Source organism: Meriones unguiculatus, chromosome 2, assembly GCF_030254825.1.
Source record: "Meriones unguiculatus strain TT.TT164.6M chromosome 2, Bangor_MerUng_6.1, whole genome shotgun sequence".
Lineage (NCBI taxonomy): Eukaryota > Metazoa > Chordata > Mammalia > Rodentia > Muridae > Meriones > Meriones unguiculatus.
Window position 1 is genome coordinate 189,795,445 of NC_083350.1, and position 25,944 is coordinate 189,821,388.

General features: G+C 42.7%; 2 protein-coding genes across 4 annotated transcripts in view; one reads left to right on the forward strand and one right to left on the reverse strand.

The window, feature by feature from the left end:
* The window catches only part of Lrba (LPS responsive beige-like anchor protein), a 495,461-nt gene that overhangs the window by 259,894 nt on the left and 209,623 nt on the right, over positions 1 to 25,944 (forward strand). For all 3 annotated transcript variants that reach the window (XM_060378522.1, XM_060378523.1, XM_060378524.1), the window contains 3 exons: positions 9,539 to 9,663; positions 17,048 to 17,194; positions 19,617 to 19,753. In XM_060378522.1, coding sequence (XP_060234505.1) covers positions 9,539 to 9,663; positions 17,048 to 17,194; positions 19,617 to 19,753 — 409 coding nt within the window. The remainder of the gene's footprint in view (positions 1 to 9,538; positions 9,664 to 17,047; positions 17,195 to 19,616; positions 19,754 to 25,944) is intronic.
* Positions 22,996 to 25,655, reverse strand: Mab21l2 (mab-21 like 2). The gene has a single exon (XM_021652950.2). The coding sequence runs from the start codon at positions 24,487 to 24,489 to the stop codon at positions 23,410 to 23,412; it is 1,080 nt and encodes a 359-aa protein (XP_021508625.1). The 5' UTR covers positions 24,490 to 25,655; the 3' UTR covers positions 22,996 to 23,409.

Sequence of the window (25,944 nt, forward strand, 5' to 3'; positions counted from 1 at the left end):
ATCATTACACATCAGTAAATGTGGATCCAAACCATAATATGATATCACCTCACCCTGTTGAGAATGATAGTTGTTAGAAAAGTAAAGATAATTCTTACAGGATGCAGAGGAAATGAAAGCCTTGGGTATGGTTGGCTGGACCATAAATTAGCATAGTCATTGTACAAAAAGAATCAAAATAAAGATATATGATACAGGAATTTTACCCCTATTATTTATCTGAAAGAAATTAGTGTGTCAAAGATACCTCCACCTGTATGTTTATTGAGACACTTTTACAGTAGGCAAGAACAGGGAACAGCACAGGCGCCCGGAACTATGAGTGGAGGGCGCGAGCACGGTGTGTACACAGTCGGCAGTCGGAAAGCTGGGCCGCCTGGGTTCTGACGGCATGCCGCACTGGGGAGCGCTCTCCTGAGCGACCTGAGCTGGGCACAGGGAAGCACATCATCCCAGCCGATTGGTGGCAGAAGTGGTTAACTCCCAGAAGGCCAAGGCAGACTACTGAGTCCCAGAGTTGGAGAGTTCTGCCAGTGAGCAGTGATGTCTGCCCAGCTAGCTACTTTTTAACCTGGTTTCACTAGTATACAATATTATTTAGTCTGTAGTGAAACATCGTACAGTATGGCTGTAATGTATGCAATTCTGTATTTTATGTAACAATATATGGCAATTCTATATACAGGCATGTGTCACTACACTGCAGTGATACATTTTTATAAATGTATCATCTAATATGATTTTATTATTTGTGAACATCACAACTAGTAGTTAGACAAACCGCGATGGCTGTGACATCTCCAGAGTGTGTACGGGAACGGGGCCGCCGTGCGCTGCAGTGTCGGACAGTGTCCCTCTGTAGCAGTATTCCGCTTGCTGAGCTCTAGCAGGGCGTTATCCTTCCAGACATTCGCATGAGCCTAGCTCTTTCTTGGCCTTCCTGTTTTGGTCTTTTAACCAAATCAGCCCCAAATCTTGAAAATAAATCTAACCAAATCTTTTTCTACTCCCAGGGTATTGAGTTAGCAGGGCCAAGTGGGATTTGTGCAGTTGTACAGATTAGTGTTCTTCTGGAGTAACAACTTCCTGTTCCCCTGGACCTCAGGGTAGCATAGTCATCTCTGAACTTGTTCCTAATGAGAGTAAAATTGAGGGCTGGGGAGACAGGGACGTGATCGGGTAGGGGTGCTGCTCGGCAAGTGCTCTCAGGGTAGACAGGTGGTTGGGAAGGCTAGTCGTGTCTCAGCACATGTGAACAAATATTCTGTAGGCGATGGAGCGCCAGTCAGTCGTTAAAAATAATGCGGGGCTTATATTTAATCCCTATGACAGAAAGGAAGGCTGTAGGCAGAAACAAACTGAAGGGGGGAAGTTGCAGAGGGAGAAGAAAGATGACAAGAGAGAAGGAAGATGGAGAAACTGCAGAAGAGCGAGCAATACATTTTGATATGGATGAAGCTAAAAAACAACCCCAGGAAAAAAAGCCAGTCCTCAAACCCTGTATGTCATGTATTCATATGAAGTATCTGTTGGCCAAGAGGAAGGTGGAATGAGCAGAGGCTGGTAATAGACGGTGAATCCTGTTGGAGGGGGATGTTGATAAAATTATTATAAAATTAGATCATGATTATGATTGTACAATATATATATATTAAATATTGCATTGTATAAAGAGGTGGACTGTATGGTATATAGACTATACATCCCCAGACTATTTAAAACAAAGAAAGGCTTCCTTTGTTTCTCTGTAGAGCGTAAGAACAGCCTCTTGGTTACCTGAGCTGAAATGTCTTTGTTCACTTGCTTTTCTTAGCACCATTTCATCTGAGCTCTGTATCTCCGCTATTTCTTCTGAAAAGTGTGCTGTTGAAGTTTTCATACTGTCTGTAATGGATTATGATTCTATCCACCCTCCTCTTCTACTCCAACTTCTTCCGGAAGCCCCTTTTAGTCAGCCTCAACCTCAGGTCTTTTTTATTTTAATCCTGATTCATTCTTCTGCAGTTTAACAAAGAATGTAATTTTCCAGATTTTTATCCTCACTTTTCTCCTATCCTTTAAACAGACTTTCTTCTGGGATTTCGTGTCATGCATGGCTCAAAATACACACTTAGATGAATATCTACCGTCACTGAATCCCAGGCTCATTGCCTTAGTTTTTAAAATCTTTCAGGCTGCAGACTCATGTTGCTTTCTTGTTGCAAAAACTTGTCCAAGTGTTATTACGTGTTCGGGACCTGGTTCATTTCATACCAATAGCATCTTCATCTTTCAGTTTTTTCACAGCACTTGGCTTCATTCTCATTGTTCCCTTTTCTCCTCTTTCCCACTTGGAAGAGGTTTTGTCTCGTAAACCTTGACTTCTGGTCTCCATCCCCATTCCTTGACACCTTGACACAGTCCTCCCTGCATTGCTACCCTTGAAATCACAAACCTCAGAGCTTCATCTCCTGAGTTGAGAGCTCCTTATTGTCTCTTTTGAATCCAAGTTGTACTGACAGGTTCTTCGGTAAACATCTCAAGGCCTCTTAAGAACTTCTGTAGAGCCCAGTGTTACCCTTCCCTTCTGACCCTCCTGAGGCTCCGTGCCATGACCGTGCCTGAGTTCACTCAGGTGAGAGTGCCCTTTGTCTGCAGGCCTTCACTTGGCCACTTCTTTGTCTAGCAGATCTTTATTATTTAATTTTCCGTTTAAGAGTCATCTATTCATCCTTGGGGCATTTATTTATTGCCTGCTTTGTCGCAGTTACTGTGCCTGGTAATGAGATAGACAAGCCCTTGTCCTCACTGAACCTAGAGACGGTCATTGGAGCGCTAATGAAACTCAGTCTTCCCTGGCGGGCTTAATTAGTGCCGTGATCACAGCCACAAGAGTAGCCAACAGCATACCGCAGAGGAAGTGCTGCGCTGTGGAAAGCGCATTGCTGTAGCAGTCAGTGGCCTCTTATTCATTCCAATGTGTAAGGTGATTTCTTCACCTTCAAAATAATGAGAATAGTATTTAATCATGGCAGGCCATGGAATTGTGAGGGTAAGGTGTCTTTCTCAAAGTTGCCGAAAGCAATAAATGTGTCTATTTAATGCATTGTTATACTTACCTGCCTTTCAATAGTAATTTTTGATGACATCATTTGTTTTAAGTTTTATTTGCCTTTTGTTAGAGATTTAATTGATAGCATAATTTATCTCTTATTTTTTATTTGTTCATACTTCCTGACAAAAAGGCAAGTGAATAAGGAAATGATCAGCAGGTTTCTAGCAGCCTGGGATGATGTCTTGACTAAAGGACTTAGCCTGCAGCATTTTGTCCGAAGTAATGATTGTAATTGAAGGTGATTATCTGCAGGGTTTAAAGAGCGAACAGACGTGTCCTGAAAACATGCGGAAACTCAGGACTGTACCAGTTACGTGCTCTGTGACTCAGGACAATAGACATCGGTCCACTGTCTCCAGGCCGTGTAAATTTATGTGTCAAGCCTCAGCAAAGCAGGAATTTTCCTTTAGGAAGTCTTCGGGGATCCCCACGGTTGGAGTTTGCGCTTTGAACGTGGCTTCTTGTCCGCTTTCTTAAGCCCACACAGGGCACAGTCTGTGCCAGTGTGCTGGGCACTTACCGAGCAGAGGTCCCCACTGCTGTTTTTCTATCGGCTTCAGGCCCCGTAGAGCTCACTTTGCGAGAGAACACATTCTCCCACACTGTTTGAGACCCTATTCCACCTGCACATTATTTCCGTGAGATTTACACGTAGAGTGAAACCCTCACAGACCGTGAGCACACCTGTCTTCTGGCTGACAGTGTACTGCAAATGTTTACTGCTTTCAAGGGTTTTCATTTATTTAGGTTGTAGCTGATGTAGATCATGAATTTTTTAATCTAAAATTATGGAAATAGAAGCTTCCCAGATATAGGAATTTTAAAATATTTAGTTATATAAATCCAATACAAAATATGATGTGCTAAAATTCTCCAGGATGTAGAGTTGTGCTCTGGCTGGCAGATTTTACTACTGACTTCTGTTAAGGCTATCAGGCTTTTTTTCAGGTATTGTTACAGCAAAGTAGGGAAGATGGAAAATGGAAAAGTTTTCTAAAAGTATTGTGTTATAGCAGCTTTTCTTTTTAAAACTGGCATTCTTTTTCTGACATAGATCAAGTCCATTACAATGACACTAAAACCCAGTAGCTGGTGGTCACGTTGTTGGGCTCATTTCCGAGAGAGTGGTTGGGGTGCTTACATCCCTACCGCTGACCTCAGTAGTCAGTGCTGACTCTCCCTCTAGTGAACCGCCTGGAAGCAGTCTGCGGGAGGAAGTCAGCCTTAGCTCAGTGAGCTTATTCAGACAACTCAAAATGCTCCTTTACTGGTTAATTTTCTTAAGTGTTGACTCATTTTGATTACAGCCCTGTTAGGAGGCAACTGTCACTGTGCTCTGCCCTGTGTTTCTGGGTTTGGACATGAAGAGAGGAAGCAAGGGATCTGAGCATTGTATGTGGCGGGAGGCGGCCTGCCCGAGGCCCTTGTGTGTGTGTCATCGCGGAGCACAGCGGGAGCGCTGCCCTTCCCACAGCACACGGAGGCTCAGACGGCGCTCTGCTCTCGGCAGCGCCCTCTGCAGCTGCGCTGCTCGCCGTCTTCACACAGGATTCCATGCATTCTTATTTATTTCACATTTGTATTCCCCATGTAGTCAGGAGATTCTCCATGGAAACATCTTATTACCCTTTTTGGTCCAAACACTGTCCCAAAGTGAATATTTAATAATTATTATTATTAGAAAATATTTTAATTTTGTGTTAGATTACCTATCCACTTACAGTATGTTATTACCCAATTGGCTTACTATACTTTCTCTAAAGAGAACTGACCTTTAAATCTTTTGTAATTTGCATGTGAAAATAGTAATTAGATTTCTTCATGTTATAACCTACAGTTAGTGAATAAATGAATACAAATTCTGTCTTACTGATTTTTTGGTTTGTTTGTTTTAATACTTCATTTTCAGTTGACTCTCAGTTGGTTAATTCTAATGCATGTTTTACCTGGTGAAGTCACTGATTACAGTGAATAGTTTGGTGCTTAAGTATATTCTCAGATTTCAGGAGCATCTGCAATTTTGTTACTATAATAGAATGTCTTCAATATATTAAAATTGAAAAGAGCATTTTAATGTTCTTTTATATAGATTGTCCTGGTGCATTAAAGGTATTGTGTGTATAATTACATGTATGTAAAAGGCTAGTGTGTGTGAGTGAGTGAGAGAGAGACAGACAGAGACAGAGGAGAAACAAAACTACAAAATTTATAGTTAAATGAATTGAGCATAAAACAGTCATAAAACAGTCTCAGTAAGGTTACCTAGACCAGAAACACAGATGTCAAATGTTTTTCCTTGGTTCTGGATCTTCTGTTTGAATCTTCAGATATGAGAGTTCCATTTGGAATATCCATAGAGGTCAGGAAATTAGGAAAGGGCCATAGCATGGGTGTTTCAAGGGAGAAGACATAAGCATCATGGTGTAGAAGAGAAGAAGGAACAGGAAAAGGTAAGTGGAAAGCGGTATGGAGAGCAAGGTAGACGGGTACAGGGAGGACAGCTGACCCTGAGGACAGCTGCAGAAGGCCCGGAGGGCTGCTGCTACGCGTGGTGGCCTTTCCAGGAGCCACTCGCCTTGTTTCTGAGAAGGTGTCCTGCTGGCCATGCAGGCTCTCCGATGAGGCCAGAGTTGCTGGCCAGTGAGGCCAGGTCTCTGCCCCCTCACACTGGTGTCATACCTCCCCACTCCAGCCTTGCACGTGGGTGCAAGAGTAAATTCACGCTTTCAGGGCAAGTACTTGACTGAGAGAGCCAACTCCCCAGCTTTGTTGAAAGGTTTTGAAAGGAATGTAATTGGTTCATTTAGAAAAGCCCGTTTATACCCACATGCTAATTTTAGCATCAGGCATAGAAATTTAGTCAAAGAACAGAAAAACCAAAAGATAAACATTGAATTTTAGGGTTACCCGTAACTTTTTGACTCCAGGTAGCCTGTATGATGAGTTGTAGTTCGTATGGGAGTGTTTGTGCGGGTGTGTATGTTTGTGTGCATGTGGCTGTGTGTACACGAGTGGGGGCTGGACCACAGTGGCTGTCTTCCACTACTGTGTCCCCCGTGCTGTTTGAAGCAGGCTCTCGCAGCCTGTCTGGGGCTCTCTTCCTGTCTCTGCCTCTGCCTCTCAGAGCAGGGAGCACAGGCAGCGAGTCTGGGGCTGTGGTTCTCCGTGGGTCCTGGCAACCCCGGCTCTGGTTCTAGCTTGCGCAGCGGTCAGCTTACGCACTCGGCCTCTCCCTAGCCCCTGTGCAGCGTGTCTGTGGAGGTACGGTGTGTCTTCTGAAGGCGGCATTAAAAATGTCCGGGGCTTACCAAACACGGGCTCACGTCATCCGTTTGAGGACTGGGTCTATTGCTACATCAATAATGTTGGTATTAGGAAAAGTGTGAGTGTGATCGTCTCTCCTTCAGAGAATTCGATAATGCCATTTTACCAATGAGAGTAAGAGCTGTTTGATTATAAAGACGTACATTCCTCCACACCACAGAGATTGTTCTTTGTGTGGGGCCTCTGCAAAAAGACGCTGTACAATTACTGGTTTCCTCTGGTGATTCTTCTCCTTGGTAAACACAGATTCTGTTCTCACACAGTGTAATCCGGGCACAGTTCTCCTGTCTCTGCTCTTCCCAGGTCCTCCGTACCTCCTTTCCTGTCCGGATCCACTCCTTCTCTGTCAGTAGAAAAGAAGCAGCTTCTAGAAGATGACAACAAAACAAGATGAAATACAATCAGAGAAAAACAAAACCTGGCTGTTTTTTCAGTCCTTTCTGTGTACACGGTCTGAAATGAGACCAGCTTTGTGTTCACATTTTCTTCCCAAGATGGCGCTGAGAAGATCTCCGTAGGTGCCCACAGGCCCCGTGGATCACCAGTGCTGGCATGCTGGTGTGCACGACTCCCTGTTTCCATTATATCTGTGTTATTTCTGAAGTTTTGATAAAATGTCCATGTTTGAACACGTACAGAAATGTAGCTGACAAATGAAACTTATCTTTATGGATTTATTCAATGTGATTTAACTTCCATTCCCTAGTATATTGGTGGCTTTATTTTGTCAGCCCAAAGTCATGAGTTCAGCTTTTTTAAGATTAGTGTTAAAAATAACTCCTTCCTGTTTATTTCCTTTTTACTTTGGTTAATATTCATTTTGAATAATCTTTGAGTTACAGGCCCATTTGTGAACAGTTTTTGATAATTTTTCTGTATTTCCTGATACATCATAAAACTTACTCTGCAAGTGCTTTAGAGGGCCCTGGATTTGCTCTGCGTTCTAGCAGGCCTCTTGATGCCTAATTTAGTAATAGGTTTATCATAGCAAGCTAACATCTCTTATAATTAGTTGTTATCAGAAAGAACGACATCATTTAATTTGACAGAAAACGTAGAAAGATGGATTAATGACAAATTAATAATTTACTACCTTTGCATAATACTGAAGCATAGGGAATTAGAAGGATTGATGGCACAAAAGGTTAACAAATTTTAGCAGCTTTCATTAGCTTTACACCATCATATGTTTGTGGTACTGACTGAAATAGGCTTCCTAGCAAACCTTAGTCTAGGGAACTAATTACTTGTGCCGATTGCTGCCCTGATGAATATACCCTCATTGTGTCATTCCCCTGAAGACGGGGAGCACCCTGGGATTCTCCACTGCATCCTGGCTGCTGTTTGATAATAATTTTAACAGATAAATGTAGGAGGCAGGTGATGAAGAGCCTCTCCAGGCTCCACTGCTCTCAAGCCCGTGCACAGGACGCCTGTACTGTCTGCGCTTCCCCACTAAGAGGATTTTAGATCACTGACTGAGCTCAAACAACTGTTGTCTAGTTTGTATTTGCTTTTAAATACTATTAGTATATTAATTTTTATTTAAAGTTTAGGTACCAGAGCAATGAAGTAAAGAAAGAGTGAATGAGTTTTAGTTTTCTTTTTTGAGGATTTCGGTGCTCACACACTTGTTTTTGTTTTTCATTTTGATATCATTTCTTCTTTCATACATGGCCAAAATCAGCAAAGGAAGTGTTTGACGTTGTTAGTGTCTCTTTCACATCCTCTGAGATGGCTATTGGGGTCCTACTACTTTTAAAATATATTCTTTAAGTAATGTACTGTTTGTTGTCTATGCTTTTACAGCTTCATTTTTAACCAATAAAAATACTTGTTACAGACCTTTTTGTTTTTTTATAGATGTTGTCTTTAAAACATCAAAATGAGGTTGACTTTTTTTAGGTGTTTTGGGATTGTCAGCTGGTAAAGAGTATTAATTTGTCAAAGCTGACAGGCATGGTTTTAGTAGCTCATGAAATATAAGTAAGATTTTTATTTTTTATTAGTCACCCTGCCGAAGTTTTAGTTATGAATATGTTTTTAGTTCATTTTTGAAACCCATAGGTATTCATGCTGTACATCTTTAGTGAATAAATATATTCTCCAGAGGTTTTTTTTTTCTCTGTGTAACTAAAATAAACCACTATATTAGTATTTTTCTTATAAAATATTTTTTAGCATGCTAGGACGTGAGTATTTAACAGCAGAGAAAGTTGACATTTATGTGTTGCCATATAAAAGATCTATGTAATTGGAGAAAATATCATAGAACTTGGATTTTAAAAAATAAATTTCCAAAAGTATGCTTTCAATATAGTAATTATTGCACATCATATAGCATGTAGTTTTTAATTAAAGAGAATAACAGGCTACATAAAACAGAAATTCAATCTGATTTGCTTGAAAATAGATTGCTATTTCACTCCACAAGAATGGTTTATTTAAAAACAGTAAATGGAAAAGAAATGCATTTTCTTGTGTTGTTCTAAGCCTCAGGGGCTAAATGTAATGAATATTTTAAGAGATTATTTTAATTAAATTCCTGCACATCTAAACAGAGTAATATTTTATTATCACATACATAACCATGTAACTGAGATACTCATTAAAGTTAACACTTTCTGGACCAAGAATTCATTGTATGATTTACTGACCTTGTGCAAAAAGGCACAAATTAGGAAGAAAAATGAAGGGGGACAGACTTTGATTAATATAGGTAATGCTATACCATATTTATAATAGCCTTTCCCTATTCTGGCTTATAAATGCAGCCACAGAGAAGGGTGCCCTGCTGAGGCTGAAATGAGGCTGAAATCAGAGCCCATGCCGCTAGGGTGTGGGGAAACTGATCACAGCGTCAGCAGTTCATTTCAAGATGATGTATTTGGTGCTCATTTCACCTTCCAAGGAAAGGAAAGGAGCTCCTCAGACCCGAAGGTGATATTGTTGTTTTCAAGGACGTACCTAAGTTAACGCCTGCAGAAGGAGAGTGTGTGATGTGGGGAGAATTAAGAGGACGCAGAGGAAAAAAGGCAGAGCAAACAAGGAGAGCTCTATGCAGAGCTTCCACGCTGTTTGATAATTGCTAACATATGTGGCGTCTCTGTTTCCTTGCAGTCGTCCTCGTGAGTTCTGGCGCCTGGACTACTGGGAAGATGACTTGAGGCGCCGGCGACGGTTTGTGCGTAACCCCCTAGGATCGACACATCCCGAAGCGACACTAAAGACAGCCGTGGAGCATGGTCAGTGTTTAAAGCAGCCTTTGCCAATAGTAGCAGGCACGGCACTTGGCCACCAAGAACACAACTTCTCACCTCTAAGTCCTGGCCTAAAGTCCAGCACCGTGGTCCACAGTGCCTCACCCAGCAGCGGTGGAGGGGATGCACTTTGTGTAGGACCCCATGAAATGATGGTGTCAGGTGTATTTATTTGTTACAGTGTACATACACAAAACTTAGTTAACATAAACCCACTGTTCCAAAGCACAAGGCCAAACTAATTGTCCTTTTAAGCAACACATTCAGCTTTGAGTAAATTAATCTTTCAGGCCTGACTTGGAACATTAGAAACCCTGAATTTACAAACCACATAGGTTTCTAGGTTCTAGCCTGCATGTACAGTCCTCCTCCAGCCGTGGGCTGATAATAGATGTCCAAGCGCCAGGCACGTGCTGAGCCTTGATCTGCAGCTGTGACTGGCGGCTCGTGGGGCGGAGGGTAGGTGTTATTTTCATATGTTCCTGTTCTGCACCGCCCTGTTTCAGAGCTGAGCAAAGCACCCTCCTGTCTGTTAAGATGCTCGCGATGGTGGTCAGTTTAGGTCGACCGTTCTGATAACGAGCAACTGGGAAAGGTCTCTCGCATTTGAAAATACACTTTCCTTAGGCAGAGAGTGACACTTGCTAGTTTAGGAAGTTCTGTAAGCCAGTTACAGTATATTATGGAAGAGCTGTGGCTCTCTACATGAATTTACTTTGTTTATGTGAAGTATAAATTGGGTAAGGTAGAAATAGACCAACCTCTCATTAGGATATTAGTTTAATATGCTTTAGTTTGTGATTAAATGACAGTGCATACCACAATTAAATGAATGTTAAAATATATTCAGTTAAGATAATTAGGATTTTATTTTATTTTTATTGTTTTCAACTGATACAAAGTAATTACACATATTTATGTGGTGCCATGCCATGTTTCAATGCAGATGATGATATTATTTAAGAATTTAGATTTAAAAGTCTGTAGTCCTGGGTTTGGCCTCAGTCAGGCCATTTAACCTCTTGCACTCCTCCTTAAAGGGCCATTTCTGGAAGAAAATGTCCACAATATGTCATCAGATATAACACCAAATGTGACATCAGTCTGTTAAAATAAATGATCATACCGAGAATAGTCAATAACAGCATGATCTAAACGCAGCCCCCGGCTCCGGCCCTGTGTGTGCCGTGGGGGGTGATCAGGCTACTTCAGTGTGAGGTTCGTTTTCTGTGTGTGCCAGCACATGCTTCACAGTTGCATGTGTCTCTCCTTTAGTTTTTTGGTTAATGATACTTTTCCTTAAGAAAAGTTTGTTTGCCATTTTATCCTTCCAGCCACACAGATACTGTTAGGTGTGTTTCCAGTTTGAAATCTAGCAACATTTTTCTATTCTAAACTCTTATTTAACAGCAATTCATGAGTTATGGTAACGAGAATATACTGTTTTCTTTCACATCAGGAAGGGTGGGATTTCTTTTCTAAAACTGCATGTTGGAAGCTGATTTCCCTCATTCAGCTCTTTAGTGTTCTATTACCAGGGAAATAGCAGTAACTGGAGTCAAAATGCAGTCGTATAGGTAAGACACAGTCATTCAGGTATATTCTTACAGAAAAGTACAGTTACCATTTTAAATGCTGTTGTAGAACTTCAAATACAGTTTTAACTTTCTAAATTCTAAACACCTGCAGTAATATTCATTAGTAATGCCTAATGAAAATGTGCAATCCTATTTAGACACACGTTTTGTTCTTATTGTAGATATTAACTAAATGTTAATACAATATTATTTACTTTTATTTAACTGTATTTGATAGAATCAAAGATATTTTACATGATTCTCTTATTTACTGATATCTTACACAACTTGGATAATGATTAATTGACAAATGCACAAAGCATTTATTTCTAAAACAACCAAAATGTATGTACCCCAGCAATATTACAGTTAAGATACGGGTTATGATTAAACACATAATCCATAAATACATGTTAAATAGATATTTAGTACAATCTTTTGTAAAAATATAAAAGCAATGCTTTATTCTTTGTGTTATCTTTAATAACAAAGCACATGAATCTGAAATTCAACATACAAATTATACTGTATTTGCTGTGAGCCTAATTTATGCTAATATATTCTATAGGAAAAGAGCTTAATTTTTTTTATTTGACTTTATTAAGTCAAATAACTTATCAAGTTGACATTCAGTCTTGATCTTGTGTTAACTATGGAATTTAGTCTTTGATTACTTCCTAAAACACAGCAGACAGTATCAAACATGATGAGACTCAGTATGCAAAACAGAACAGTTGCTCTGACCAAAAGCAATTAAAATTATAGTCAAACAAAGATACATGCTATTTTTAAATAGATACTTTATAGCATGTGGCTGTTCTTTGGGTGTTGCATTGTTTTCTGACTTTTATTTATAACCAGCTAACTAAAAGCACAAGCGTTTAAGTTGGGACTCTTAGAATATCTCAGGCTGCACCGTCAGTGCTAAGGACAGGCATGTGAGCGGACGTGCCATCGGGTGTTGGTGATGGACTGGCAGTGTGAGCCATCTCTTTCATGGATTGATTTGGTCTGAAGGGAGCCTCTGGTGTAAAGGTGGCAGCGTAAAGACCCGAAGAGTGATGTCCTCTGTTGATGCGATCGATACCAGCCCTGTGATTCTACTTCTGGCTACCTTCTAGTTAAAAACAAATTTTTTAATTCTGACAATTTAATTGCCCTTTCCAAGTTCACATTAACTTGCTTGGGGAAAAGAGCTTTGGGTAATTTTTCAAGCAGAGACCCTCCTTAGTGGTTATTTATAAAAGTCGTGTTATAATGGGAGGTTCTTTTAACTTTGCAGAAACTGAATTATGTTTCAAAATTAAAGTAAATATTTTATCTTACAGTTAAATGTTGTTTGTGGATATTAACATCATCAAGAAAAGATGGGCATTGATTTTTCCTCTATTTATAGTTTTAAAATTTATTAGAAATCTGCCCTAATGGTTTCTCCCTTATCCCAGTGCATGGGGTCCTGTGTGGCAGCTATTTATGATCAGATGGAAGGAGCTGAAGCCTCAGGTCTAGTCTACTTTTTTCTTTAAAGATACAGAAATCAGGGCAAGAAAGAGCTAATGCCGTTCTTGGTATACACAGGAGTAAAGCCTGGGCTCACTGAGCACTGGGGGATTTCCATGTCAGTGGGCGTTGCCGTCACGAGTTTCTCGCTAGGTAGAGCGCCGCGTAAAGTAAGTTTATACACTACAAGGTGTTCTTTAATTCAACTCTTTAGCGCCAGAATTAGACTTAGTTCAAGACATTTTTATTTTGTAGTGTACACGAAGGTGGAAATATATGAGGTTTATTTAATATAGCTTTAAGGTATATTGTCAGTATACAAAATGATACTGGTAACCAGCTTGGATTCCCAAGGATGTCAAGTCATGGGAATATTTCATGGTGATTTCAGCAATATTATTTACTGTTATTTCCTTTATAGGATCGGTGTATACTAGATTCTATATTTAAAACTTTCAGAGAACCCAACATCATTAGGATATGTGCTTGTATTTTATTTAAGTCACCCTTTGTACTTTCAGGCAGCTTTTCTAGAGTGTATTTATTGGCTTGAAATCCCAAGGAAATCCCGTGTAGAGGGGCTCTAATTAGATGAAGGTAATAGTTGAGTGAGATAGTCTTTCTGTGTCGGGGCTCAGAACTGTTACGTATTTGCTCTAGCACGCATTGGGTGCCTCCCACTATCTTACCGGTGCTTTTTTAGCATTTTCTGAAACAAAGTAGCTTTTTCGAAACACTAGACATCTTTCCCTCAACACAGATTACAGGGGACTCCTGTTGCATGCTCAGGGGGTGTTGGAAAGGGGAGTCCTAGGTTCCAGGTAGAAGAGTTTCCTGTGTTTATTCTTACTCTATTTCAGTCTTACACACCTGTCTGTGTTGGAGAGATGAACCACTTTATGCCCGTACCTTACTCTCAAGAACTTGAGTTTTGTATTGTGAGACCAGCCTCTCTTTTAGGCTTCTCTTCGCTGCACTGAAGAAAAGATACTTTAATGAAACAGTGTAGTTAATCAAGTTAGTATAAATATTAAAATATGGCATTAGACAAGTGTCACTTAAATTATTAAAATATGAATAATGGCCATGTTCATTGAAAAAGTTTAATAATAGAAATTATCTGACTTTCACTTTAAATTTGAGCCAAAAATATCTTCTTAGCTTCATTTAATTAGGCTTTTAGACTTCAGAACAGTTGATACTTATTTATAATTGTTGATTGTCTAAATAAGCAAATAAAAGGTAAAACTAGATCTTTCCCTAGAACATATAAGCATGATAATTATCTTGTATTTTATGCTTGGGAAGGTTTTGTGGTAATTTGAGGGAAAGGAGTTCTTTACAGAAAGTGCCGGAGCCCTGGGAGTGGAGCAGTGCGCATGTGGTGTGCGTTAGAGTGCTGTTGGCAATTTCACTGCTGCTGCTTGGAGTCCTCCGGGGGAGTTAATTACAGGAAAGCCATTCCAAATATCAGTGAGCCGCATATTTTCTATGACAAGAGGTTTTTCAGTTGAGATTGAACAATTCCAGAATCTGAGCTTGTAAAAATAAGTAAATAAATAAATTAAGATGGGTGTTTGTATGTGTTTAGTACACTTTAGTACAGAGTTGTTTTTTTTTTTTTCTTTTTCATGAAACTATTTAATTCAAAGTTACTTTGTTTTAGTATGAGTCAGCATGCTAATGTATTTAAAACTTTCAAATCCCAGTTGGGAGGGAAAACACATTATGTTTTTAGTAGCCATTTAAATGAATCAATTTATTTATACCACTGCATATTGCTAGCAAGAACTATGTTTTTTGTCACCGTTTGAAGATTACACAGTTTTCCTTTTCAGCTAAACTTGGTACACCTCAGAATCCACAAGGCAGTGAGCCTCTAGAGAGTACTGAAATGCTGCCGTGTTTCTACTGTTTGAGATCAGGCAAATGGAGGTTTTGATTTTTTTTTTCTTTTAACTTGTTATAATTTAAATTCAATATGAGAAGCAAAGAACTAGTAAATAAAAATACATTCATATTTACCCAATAGTTTTTTTTTTTTTTCTTTTGCTGTCTTCTGTCCAAGAGCTGGTGTGGGCCAGGGGCTTGACCTTGAGGTCTGGCTGCACCAGGCCTCTTCCTGCATGGTGACTGCAGTTATCACAGGTCCTTCACCTTAGGCCAGTTCTGTCACCTCTGTCTGTTTTCTTGTCTGAAATTGAGGAATTAGCAGGTTTCTAAGAATTAAAGGCGTTATACATGTAACTGTTTTGACCACTCTGTGGCGTATGGTAAGCTCTACATAATATTATCCTTGTTATTAGTATCTTTGCTTTGAAGAGAGGTATAAGTCAAGAAAATGAAGAGAACGTAGCACACCGGTTCTGTACTCAAGCCTGCCTACTGAATGAAAATGTCTTCTAATTTAGTGTGTAAGGAAAGCCTAGGTGATGCTTTCTTTTGGATTTCTCAGTGGTTTGTTTTTTGTTTTGTTTTCTTTTTTAGTCAAGTTGAAAGGCCTTGTTTGGATACACTCTTTACTAGTGTAAGGAGTCTATATATAGACTTAATGTAAACAATGATAAGTAACTATAATGTTGATTTTTCCAAAAATGTAATGGTTATTTAGTATCTTTCCTTGTAGGTTTTGAAAATATAAAGGAATTTCAATATTAAACATTTAATGTTAAACTTTTCATGTATTTACAGTCTCCATATTTGTGTCCCTTATTATAGAGATGAAAAAAGTGAAATTTTATTTACTTGTAGAGTGCATTCACTCTACAAGTAAAAAGCTAAAAACAAACCATTTCTTCCCATGACTTCCTTATTTAATATAAAAGCCCTAGATTCTATTTAGTGCCATAAATACTGCATGTTAATGAGACACATGGTTAATTCACAACAAGTATGAGAAAAAAGCCTTTTACCATATGATCCCTAAGCTGGTGGTCTGCCAGGACCAGGTAACAACACAAGAGCAGTTAGTGTCAGCGATGTAGGTTGCCAGTCACCCTAAAGCAGGGGCTCCCAACCTTCCCGGGGCTGTGGCCTCGTGTTGTGGTGACCCCCCCCCATAAACTTATTTGTGTTGCTACTTCATGACTGTGATTTTGCATCTGTTATGAATCGCAACATAAAGACCTGATATGCAGGGCATCTGACATGCGACCTCCAAAGGGGTGGGACCCACAGGTTGCAAACTGCTGCTCTAAACCCTGGCTTATTCTTTTTGGGGGTTTTGAAACATGTGTCTGGGCAGAAGTGGTGGAGCAAGAAGCCTAACCATCGATGTCCGTGTCAGTACTGAGCTTGGGTGAGCCAGGAACTTCACTCCCGGGATTTCCTTAGCTGGAAACACCCCTTCCACCTTCCCTTCTCTGCTACCATGCAGAGAAATTGAAGGTTAGACACGCCATCTCTGGAATTTTTCAAACAAGCTGGCTGTACCAGAGTGGCGCTGGAGAGCAACGTGGGGTTCCTGTGCTCGCCTTCCCGCAGCGAGCTGGCTCTTTGGTTCCATTGCCCCTCCTTCCCGGCCTTGCCTTGCTGCCTGGCCCAAGGCGCAGGAGGCTCTTTGCCCAGAAGCCTCTCAGCCTACTGTTGTGTTATGATTGCCCCCGGGGCGTCTTAGCCCTTTAGTTGAAACGCAGAGGAGGGGCCCAGGAGCTCTGCTTCCTGCTGCCGCGCCTCCCTCAGCATTGGTGTTAGTGTTGCAGGCCGGGGAGGATGAGCGCCCAGGGAAGGGGAGGACGAACAAGAGCAGAATGCAGCTGCTGCAACTTTTATTGGCGTCCCATAGGACTTTGGGGCTTAAGCCTCTGTCCTCATTGGCTGGTGCTTGCCCCTAGGCACTGACCGCTCGTCTGGAGACTCCCTGGACCTTTCCAAGTACACGCCAGTACTATAATCTATTCAGAGGAATGAATGGCTCCTCATCATTTTACCGTGTTAAACAAGCATTGTTTCCTAGACTGGGTTCTGATTTTTCCCACTAAGGAACAAATTACGGGGGAGGGGCGCTGCTTTGCAGCCCTTTCCTGCCCTAACTATAAGTAAATAAATGGCCGGTGAGCAGTGCAAGGGTCAGATTTAATGGGATTAGGGTGCTTGTTCAGGGTAACATTACACTAGCTTGGGGAATCGAGTTTGTCAGAAGGAGCGTGCGTGCCATCCTGGTCACTTTACCCACGCTTGGTGACTGTAGAAAGGATTGGCCATTTCTAGCTACCAACCCATCCCGCAGCCCTGCCCTCTGCCAGAGTGTTCCTCCGTTGCTGATGGACAGCTTTGTCTCCTTTTCATTTCAGCCGCAGATGAAGACATCCTTGCTAAAGGAAAACAGTCCATCAAGAGTCAGGCTTTAGGAAATCAGAACTCTGAGAGCCAGACCCTCCTGGAAGGCGACGAGGACACTCTGTCATCCGTGGATGAGAAAGATTTAGAGAATCTTGCCGGTAATTCAGTGGCTGTGCAGATATTTCAGCTGGCTCTGGGACAATGAGCATCTAATTACTTACTTTTTCAGCTGTGACCACTGGGACTACCAAGCTACATCCACAATTATATTAACTAGAAATTGGTTTTGTTCTTCCCAATGTCTCTCCCTTCATCTTCTGTAATTGCTCTTATTTTTATTCTTCCCAGTCCTCTGGCCTTACTGATCGCTTTATGTATAATCTTCATTGAAACAAAAATATTAAAAACAGCTACGGGGGAATTGCTTCATGCATCCTTTGGAAGTTCCATACTATAGAAAATAAGTGAGATCCTGCCAGTTATTTTGTAAACAAAGGCTGGAGACTGTTTGCTTCACATACAGCCTCTTAGGGAAACACTGTATATACATTGAAGCCACCTAGAAGGGGGCCTTGAGAATCCCACGGGATCCACACACTTTGCATAGTATAGAAATTTTGATTTATATTTATCAGATTCTCAGTTTTATTTTCCTCATGGGAAAATCTCACTTGTTTAGCCTAGAGTTTTAGTCATTCATTAGATGACTTTTTACTTTTAAAGTCTGATTGTGTTAGTATTAGTATTATTACTGTTTCTTTAGAAACACCTGAAAAAGCACATAGTTTGTGCGTGTAAAACTGACATAATTTGTACTGCGGTGGTCTTGAAAGAAAAGGCCTTCGAGAGCCTCTATTTGACAGTCCTCTATCCCCTCCGACCTTGCGCCACCCGTGCGAAATGATCGTGAAAACAAAGCCAGCCGGTACTTACCTGCTTTGATGGCTGTAGACCTCAAAGTAGAGTACAATTCAGTGGGGTGTGCTTGTTAAGGGGCCTGTGGTGGGAGTGGAGGCCCAGGAGGGGATGCTGCTGTTTGGTCCTTCCCACCCACCCACTCCTCTCCTTCTTTATTTCACCCCATTCGTATGACTAACGATCATTCTCACAGTAGTAGAGGTGAAAGCGAGTTTAATTATATGATCTTGACAATGGCAATGGGATTAAGAAGTAATCCACACTAATAAAGTGGTGTGGTTAGAAATGAAGTGGAAATTGTCAGGGGTCTTCCACAGAACCTAGCTGCGCCCTCTTCTGCAGCTGGCTGCTCGCTCTGTAATTGAATGTCTGAGAATGATTGAAAAAATGTTATTTCTTCTCAGGATTACATGCTAATGTTCAGAGGGCAAAGGGAGACAGCAAAAGAACACATAGCTGCTTATTTCATCCATTTCCAGGGATGAGCTTTGGGAAATCATGGCTGTTCTGAAGCTCCCTGCTCCCCATCTGCAGACACAATGCATTTGCACACTGGGAATAGAGGGCAAAAGCCGCCCTGGTGTGCACAGAGCACCCTGCCATTGTCTTACTGGCACACATTAAGATTGATGGGAGATTCAGGCCCCCACACTTCAGACAGTCGATGGAAATGTCAATTCATCTGAATTTGGAAGCACTTATTCGCCCATTGATTACTGAATAGATGCACCTTGTTATAGGCACTGTATTAATTCAGAATTATAAATGCCAGTCTTCTCTTTGGTTATATTTTTTAATATAGAATTTATACAATGAGGAAGTGTAGAATTTCAAATTCTCTCTGAACCTCCAAGTATGTATGTATTATATAATTATTTTCAGTCCTTATTTTAGGGTTAGCTCTAATGTACTTTATGCGGTTCTTTCTGTAGTGAACCTATTGTTTTCAGGAGCAGTCTGATTTGTCTCTTTGATAAGCCCTGTGGAGATTTGATTATTCCAATAAAAATTCATTCACTTGGAAACCCACCCTCCAGCTGTTTACTCCCAGAGTCCCCGAACTGCACTAATATTAGATTTGGAGGCACTGAGCAATATTTAACAGTGGAAGGGACACTTTGAGAAGAAATATTTTTATCAGTCTTTTATGGGCAAAGTTGGCATGGGAGAGGTTTTGTATGAAACTGGTCCAGAAATCTGTATGAGAGAAGATGGCTTGTCAGTGCGTTCCCAGTGCTTCCCTCAGAAAGCTAGTCCTCTTTGTGCGCGAGCTCCAGCCCAGCCCTGAGTCACCTCTGGCCTTGCGGCCGGCCGTTGAGGCCTCCTTGCCCCTGGTTGTCATTCCATGTTGTTGGTAGCCCGAGGCCGGCTTTCTAAGCGCAACGTGGATGCGCTCACTTAGGCAGACCCTCTTCCTTACCTAGAGATTAGGCCACCGTGTCCCACACTCCCTGGAAGATAATTGCTTCTCCGTAACCAGTGCTGTGAGCTGCCTGTGTAAATCAGGGTGTGAGGGGCTAGACTGTGGACAGCTTGTGGAAGCTCAGCTCAGACATCCTGTGCTTAGGGTGAAGAGTTACAAAAATTAAATATTCTTGAGGGTTGAAACTGAGTTTTAAAATGTCAGTCCAACTCATCTGGCTTATTTTTTTCTCTTGGCAGGTCCTGTTAGCCTGAGCACGCCGGCTCAGCTTGTGGCCCCTTCTGTGGCACTGAAAGGTACTCTCTCGGTCACGTCCTCTGAACTCTATTTTGAGGTGGATGAAGAGGATCCCAACTTCAAGAAAATTGACCCAAAGGTGAGGAGATGAGGAGACACAAAGGGGGTTTATTTATTCTGTTATTGTGGGATCGTGTGGTCTGTTAGTTAAGATTGGGGTTGGTAAAATCTCACAGGCTCAGTTCAGAACTCTTGCTGACTTCCTCTGCTTTCCACAAGGCAGTCACCATTTTAGCTTAGGGCTCTTACCGTCTCCCTACATCATTGAAGTTCATTTAAATTCAAAACAACAACTTCTTAATTGCATTTATCATTAGTTCTGCAGGGGAAGAGACCTCAGGGAACATTGTCCATAAATATATTCTGGCTGAAAGGGTCCAGGGTGAATTAAGCAACAGAACTTCAGTGGCTTGAGAGTAAACTGTTTTGTTTAGCCCTGTGTCTGGTTCCAGGGTGCTGCCGTCCTTGCTTTTTCTTCATGACTTACTTACTGTTCTTTGGTGCACAGGAGCCTATTCTGCAAGAGTGCGAGGCCTCTGTTTCCCATTACCTTGGTACCTTTTACAGGCGCTGCATAATTTCCTATTCTTAAACGAAAATGGAATTCCCCTTTCAGAGGTACTCTGATTACTTTTCAGACCATGGCAATTTTATTTTACTTAGAAACATTTCTGTTTTTTAACACAGTCATAAAGCCAAAACAATGTTGATTTTATGAAAGTGAATGGCATAATTTGTTCTGAGAGGAAACTGTTTATTGAAAAATGTACCAAATAAGTGTCCAGTAGAAAGACTAGTGGTTTAAGACAGAAGAATTACTTTTACTGGCCTGTTGTGTGTGCACATAATATGCACACTTTCTGCTTGTTGGCATCCTCTTTGTTTTTGGAATCCTGTGGAAAGGTCAAATTTTATGATTTGGAAGTGTTTCTAAAAAGCTTTTGAGAAAAATGTTACAACTGTGTTGAGCTTCACGAGCAGCTCACTTCTTGTCCTACACACATTGTCTCCATGTCCCTGTCTTTGCCCGGCAGGACTTGCCGTAGATGTGACCAGGCCAGGGTAGACCTGGTTGTTTGGAGTTAGGGAATTCAGCTAATCCAGTAGAGAAAAAAATTTGAATTCTGATATTTTATCACCTAGAAATGTTTTGTACTTTGTCTCATGGGTAAAAGATTCTGAAAATATGTTATAATTTCATCATGAAGAGGTTACCAAAATTAAACTCTCCGATTTCTGAAAGACTGAGATGTCATTCAGAATAGTTTATTATACTTGTGGGACAAATATTTAAGGTCTAAAATCTGATCAATGGTGTTTTAAAAAATCTTCAAAATGAAGACCTTTGTCAGCCTTTGAGAACAGGCTCTTTGAGGTTATCAGATGTTTTATGGGAAGTGTGCAGCTTTTGATTTTTTTTTCTCTTAATATACCATAATTAAATTAGCTTTCTTTCTCTGTTGCTTGCAAAATATAAAACATTTTAGCCTAATCATGAAATTTCTATTGTACAGCAACCTTCCTAATATGCCAGACATCCAAATTCCTGGGTGCTCATATTTGAAATTACTTCTGCCAAGTATTGACAGAATCTTTGATTTAATATTGCTAAAAGATAGTTCTGTATTGTAAATGCCAACACTTCTTTTGACTACATTTTTAACATTAAAAAACTTCTTAAAATTTGAATTAAGTAAGAGAGGGAAGATATTGAATTGGGGATACTATTTTTCTTGTCAAGACTTAAATAACTTTTTTGTAAAGTTGTTGGAAGAAGTGCTGTTTCACACTGGAAATACTTTTTTGAGTGAGAATAGTCATTTTAAGAAAGCATTTTAACCATTTAAACCAAATACTGTGCTGTAAATGGCTTGTGTGCACCTCAGAGTAGCTGCTGTTTCCTTTGAAAATGTTCTTAAAATTCAGACTGTTCCCTCAGAGGATAACTTGTTTTATTATTTAAAATAATTAGTGAATACACTGAATTAAAGTTTGTTTTATATCTACAGGAAGATAGATACACACAACCACACAGATGCACACACACACATGCGCACACACAAACACACACACACACACACACACACACAGTACTATGTCCATTGAAAGGGCAAAGGTAATTTCAGAGTAAATAATGCCTAAGCTCATATTTTTGACACAGAGTCACTTTTCCCAGGGCAGCCTACAGCTTATGCCTGTACTGTCAAGAGACCTGGGGCCTGAGGAGATTCTCGGTCAGAATCTTAGTGCTGCTACTCAAAGCCTCAGGTGCCCTCCCTCGCCTGAACTTCTCATCCGAAAACTGCTTTCCAGAGCATTTTCTTCTATATCTTTCATTTTTTTGGAAAAACATTAAAAAACAGATTAAAGAATAAAATTCAAGTATTAATGGTAGTATATAACATACTCCTTTTCTGTACCTCACATTACGAAAGTTAGTGGAAGGTACATGTCCTTTGGACATAAAGCAAATAAACCATTTTCTGTTTTCGTTTTACTAATTATTTTATATTCCAAACAGTTGTTTTATTGCATATAAAAGAAATCTTTATTAGAGTTGAAACATTGAGATGGGTGTATGGGGATTGTTACCTGATGAAGAGGATGAGAAAGGTACTTGTCCTGTTTCTAAATTTTTGGAGTAATTATCTAGGTCATAAAATAGAATAAGACATTCTTCTTTATATGAGAAGATTCAAAATAATTATTGAAATTTTATTAAAATGATCCTGTTTTTGCATTCATAACTAAATCATTAAAAAAGAAAGTAGTGTATAAGGCTGAATTGTTCATATTACCAGGTGCTAGGAGAAAGAAATGTTGCAGTGACCATTTTATTTTATTTTTTGGTGTAGTCGATTTAATTGCTAATTTTATTTATTGTTTTTACATCCAAAAACATTTCTGTTGCACTAGCTTTTTAAGAACTTACAACAGAACAAACAAACAAGCAAACAAAACCCTCCAAAACATCCTAATTGGTAATGTGGAAAAGTTTTAGGAAGGCTTTTTTATTAGTACTATTTTAAATGTTAGGATAAAAATATGTTGTTCTACACTGGTTCTTTATTTTTTCAAGTATTGCAGAAGGTTACTGTTCAAAGCTACATAACAAGTATGTTACATTGAGTAGAATTCTTATTTTACTCCTTACTGAGGATTTTGGTGGAAAGTTAGACAATTCATTCTGCAGAATATGCTGTATTTTAAACTCTGCAAATCAGAACTCAAATGGAAGTTTCCTACATCGAATCCAAGTTCGCATCTTGTAAGAAGGTGACCTCATGTGCCTTCGTTCAAGAACAGTTCACAAGCAGCCAATTACCACGTAAAGTAATATTTTTATTACTGGTTTACTGGTTTCAACAAGACGTTTTGGGGCCAGGGTTAGAGGAGCAAGAGGAGGGAGGGGCACATTGACATTGGCACTGAGACACGTTTCACATCAGTAAAACTTTGTAAAAAGAAACTTCACATATAGTTAAATAATGTTTTCACTTGGTGACAATCAGGCAACCGAAAACAAGGAGGGGGAGGGAATAAAGGAGGAGGGGGCTATTATACATGGATTTAAAAAAATGTACCTCGGATTTCGTTTTGGGTGGCCAAGCCCGATTGCTCCTTTTGTGTGATCTCTAAATTCACATTATTTTGTGCAAGGCTGTGATGATTTTTGCGGGACGCGCTCTTCCGTCGGCGCCGTGCTGCAGGCGGTCCTCCTCGTCGGCCGCCGCTCTACAGCTTGTCCAGGCTCTTGGGGTTGGTGAGGATCTCGCGCGCCAGCCTCCAGGTCTGCTTGGCGGCGCTCTCCAGGGCCGAGTGCGGCTTGCCCTGGAAGAGGTCGAGGTTGGGCAGGAAGTAGTGCGGGCAGCGGCGGCACTGCAGGCAGGAGATGAGCTGCAGCAGGATGCCGTTGAGCCGGTCGCCCAGGCACGCCTCGTCCCAGTCGGTCTCGCGCGGGTGCTTCTCGCACTCGTACAGCAGCAGCGTCTTCATGTGGTAGTTGTTGAGCGGCTGGCCCGGCAGCTCCAGGTGACGGTCCCGCAGCGTCTTGAGCACCGACAGGCACTTGTTCCGGCAGCCGCCCATCAGCAGCCGGTTCTCCGCCTCGCCGAACTGCAGCACCCAGGCGTCGCTCTCGGCCGAGCTCTGCTTGCCCGTCAGCGAGTAGCACTCCTTGGAGAGCAGGTTGAAGCCCTCGGCCTTGACCTCGGCCACGCGGTTGGGGCCGGGCCAGGGGATGTGCGGCATGGGCCACTGCGCCGCGCTGCGCGGCCAGATGCCGGTGCACTTGAAGGCGGGCGTGATCTGCACCACGTAGCGCTCGCGGATGCGCAGCTTGACCTCGCTGGTGTCGGCGATCATCTTGACCACGTCCCGGTAGCTGCACTTGTCCACCGCCTGGGCCACCAGCGTCTGGAAGCGCGAGCGGATCTTGCGCGCCGAGAGGTAGCCGGACGCCGTGATGAACTCCACCCACAGCGACATGCTGCGCTTACGGCCGTCGCTGAGCTTGAGCACGGCGCAGCCGGGCAGCGAGCCGTCGTCCACGAAGTTGAACACGCCCATCTGGTTGAGGTACAGCACCACCTCGAACTCGGTGGGCGAGATCACCTCCAGGCCCTCGTAGCGCGCGTCGATCTCGCTGAGGGAGCTGATGAAGCGCGGCTCCTGCACCTCCACCTCCTTGAGCACGTCCGACACGACCTTGCACACCTCGCGGATGGTCTTGGCGATGGCGGCCTTGCGCGCCTGGCAGCGCTCGGTGTAATACTTATTGAGCTGGTACACCAGCTTGGCCTGCGCGGCGATCATGTTGGGGCACAGGTCCGGGCTGTACACCGGCGGCTCGCAGTACGTTGAGGGATCCAAGGCTCACGCGCTGCGGGAGGCCGAGGCCCGCCGCGCCCGCGCGCTCCGCCGAAGCCGCCGCCGCCGTCCGCGGGGAACCGGGGACTCGAAGGTGACTGGGGGCGGGGGCCTGCGGGCGCTGCCCGCTCCCTCCTGACGCGAGAGGGGACGATGACCGGAGCCGCGCGTCCTCGCGGGGGCGGTGGGTGCGCGGCGAGGGGGTCCGGGGCGCCGAGGGCCGCGCTCGGGCGTGCGCCGCGGCCCAGGTGCCCGGGGGCGAAGTCCCTCAAGGGCCGAAGCGAACCTTCACCCGAGCACGAAACAGTCAGCGGTTCATTCTGGAAAGGTCCCCGGACGGTGCGACGCCCGACGCGGCGTGGGTGGCGCCGGCCTCGGGCTCCTCGGAAAGTGGGTACTTGACTCGCTCGCAGCGCCCGCCGCGCGCTTTCCTGCTCTCCCGCTCGAGGCGGCCTTCGGGGCGGGCCGGCTTGTTTGTGGGGCTTCCTCCTGCCTCTCCTTAGGTGCGAGCCGCGGCCGGTGGCCCGGTGTTCATTTCCGCCTGGTTATTTACTCTGCGGCCCCAGCGAGGTCCAGTTCGGTGAGCCGAAGTCGCCGCCCGCCTCGCGTCTGCCCTGCAGTTCTGAGGAGGCCGGGTTTTCCTCTCCGGGCTGCCCTGCGCGCTCCGCTTCTCCCTCCTGTCCTCCGGTACCTGTCCCCCCACTTCTCCCTCCGGCTCCCCCTCCCTCTCGCCGTCTCCCTCCCTCCCCCTCTCTCTTTCTCCCTCCCTCGCTCTGTCTTTCTCTCTCCCTCTCTCTCTTAGTTTATGAATGGTACCGGGCCATCGTGAGGGGGTGGAGCTTCAGTTCCTACAGTCCCTAGGCTGTCAGTGCTTTAGCCAATCCTAGAGAAAGAGAAGACCAGCCTGGAACCCCAGCCGCCGCCACACTGCACTTGATAAAGGGGAGGGGTACGGGGGCGCGAAAAGGAAGACACTAGGAGAGACAGGAGTCCTTTAGGAGTCCCTCTTCTTCACCCTCCCCCTTTCCAGGTGCAGTGAAGAGCAGTCTGGCCTCTGGGTGCGGCTGAGCAGTGGCCGAAAGTAGTGGTTTCAGCCAGGCTCACTCATGCTTTTAATTTCCCCAGCGCTCTGCAGAAGGTGAACACTAACAGACCGTCTTCTGCCTGAGGGCGGATGGGACCATGGGCGCCTGGGAACGGACTTCAGTTTTGTAGGCCCCCCCCTTCAGTAAAGTCTTCCTTTTCCTTCCCTCCCCAGTTCCATTGTTGCCTGCAACTGGAGCAGTTGCTGTGTGTGTAAAGGAGGCTGTATGATGACGGTTTATAACCGTAAATCTCGTGTTAGTAATTTCCATATGTTGTTAAAAAAAAGCAGAGCAGGACAAAAGCTCGTCCAAATAT

Coding starts and splice junctions, on each gene's coding strand:
- Mab21l2 (XM_021652950.2), bottom strand. CDS start 24,489: ATGATCGCCGCGCAGGCCAAGCTGGTGTACCAGCTCAATAAGTATTAC.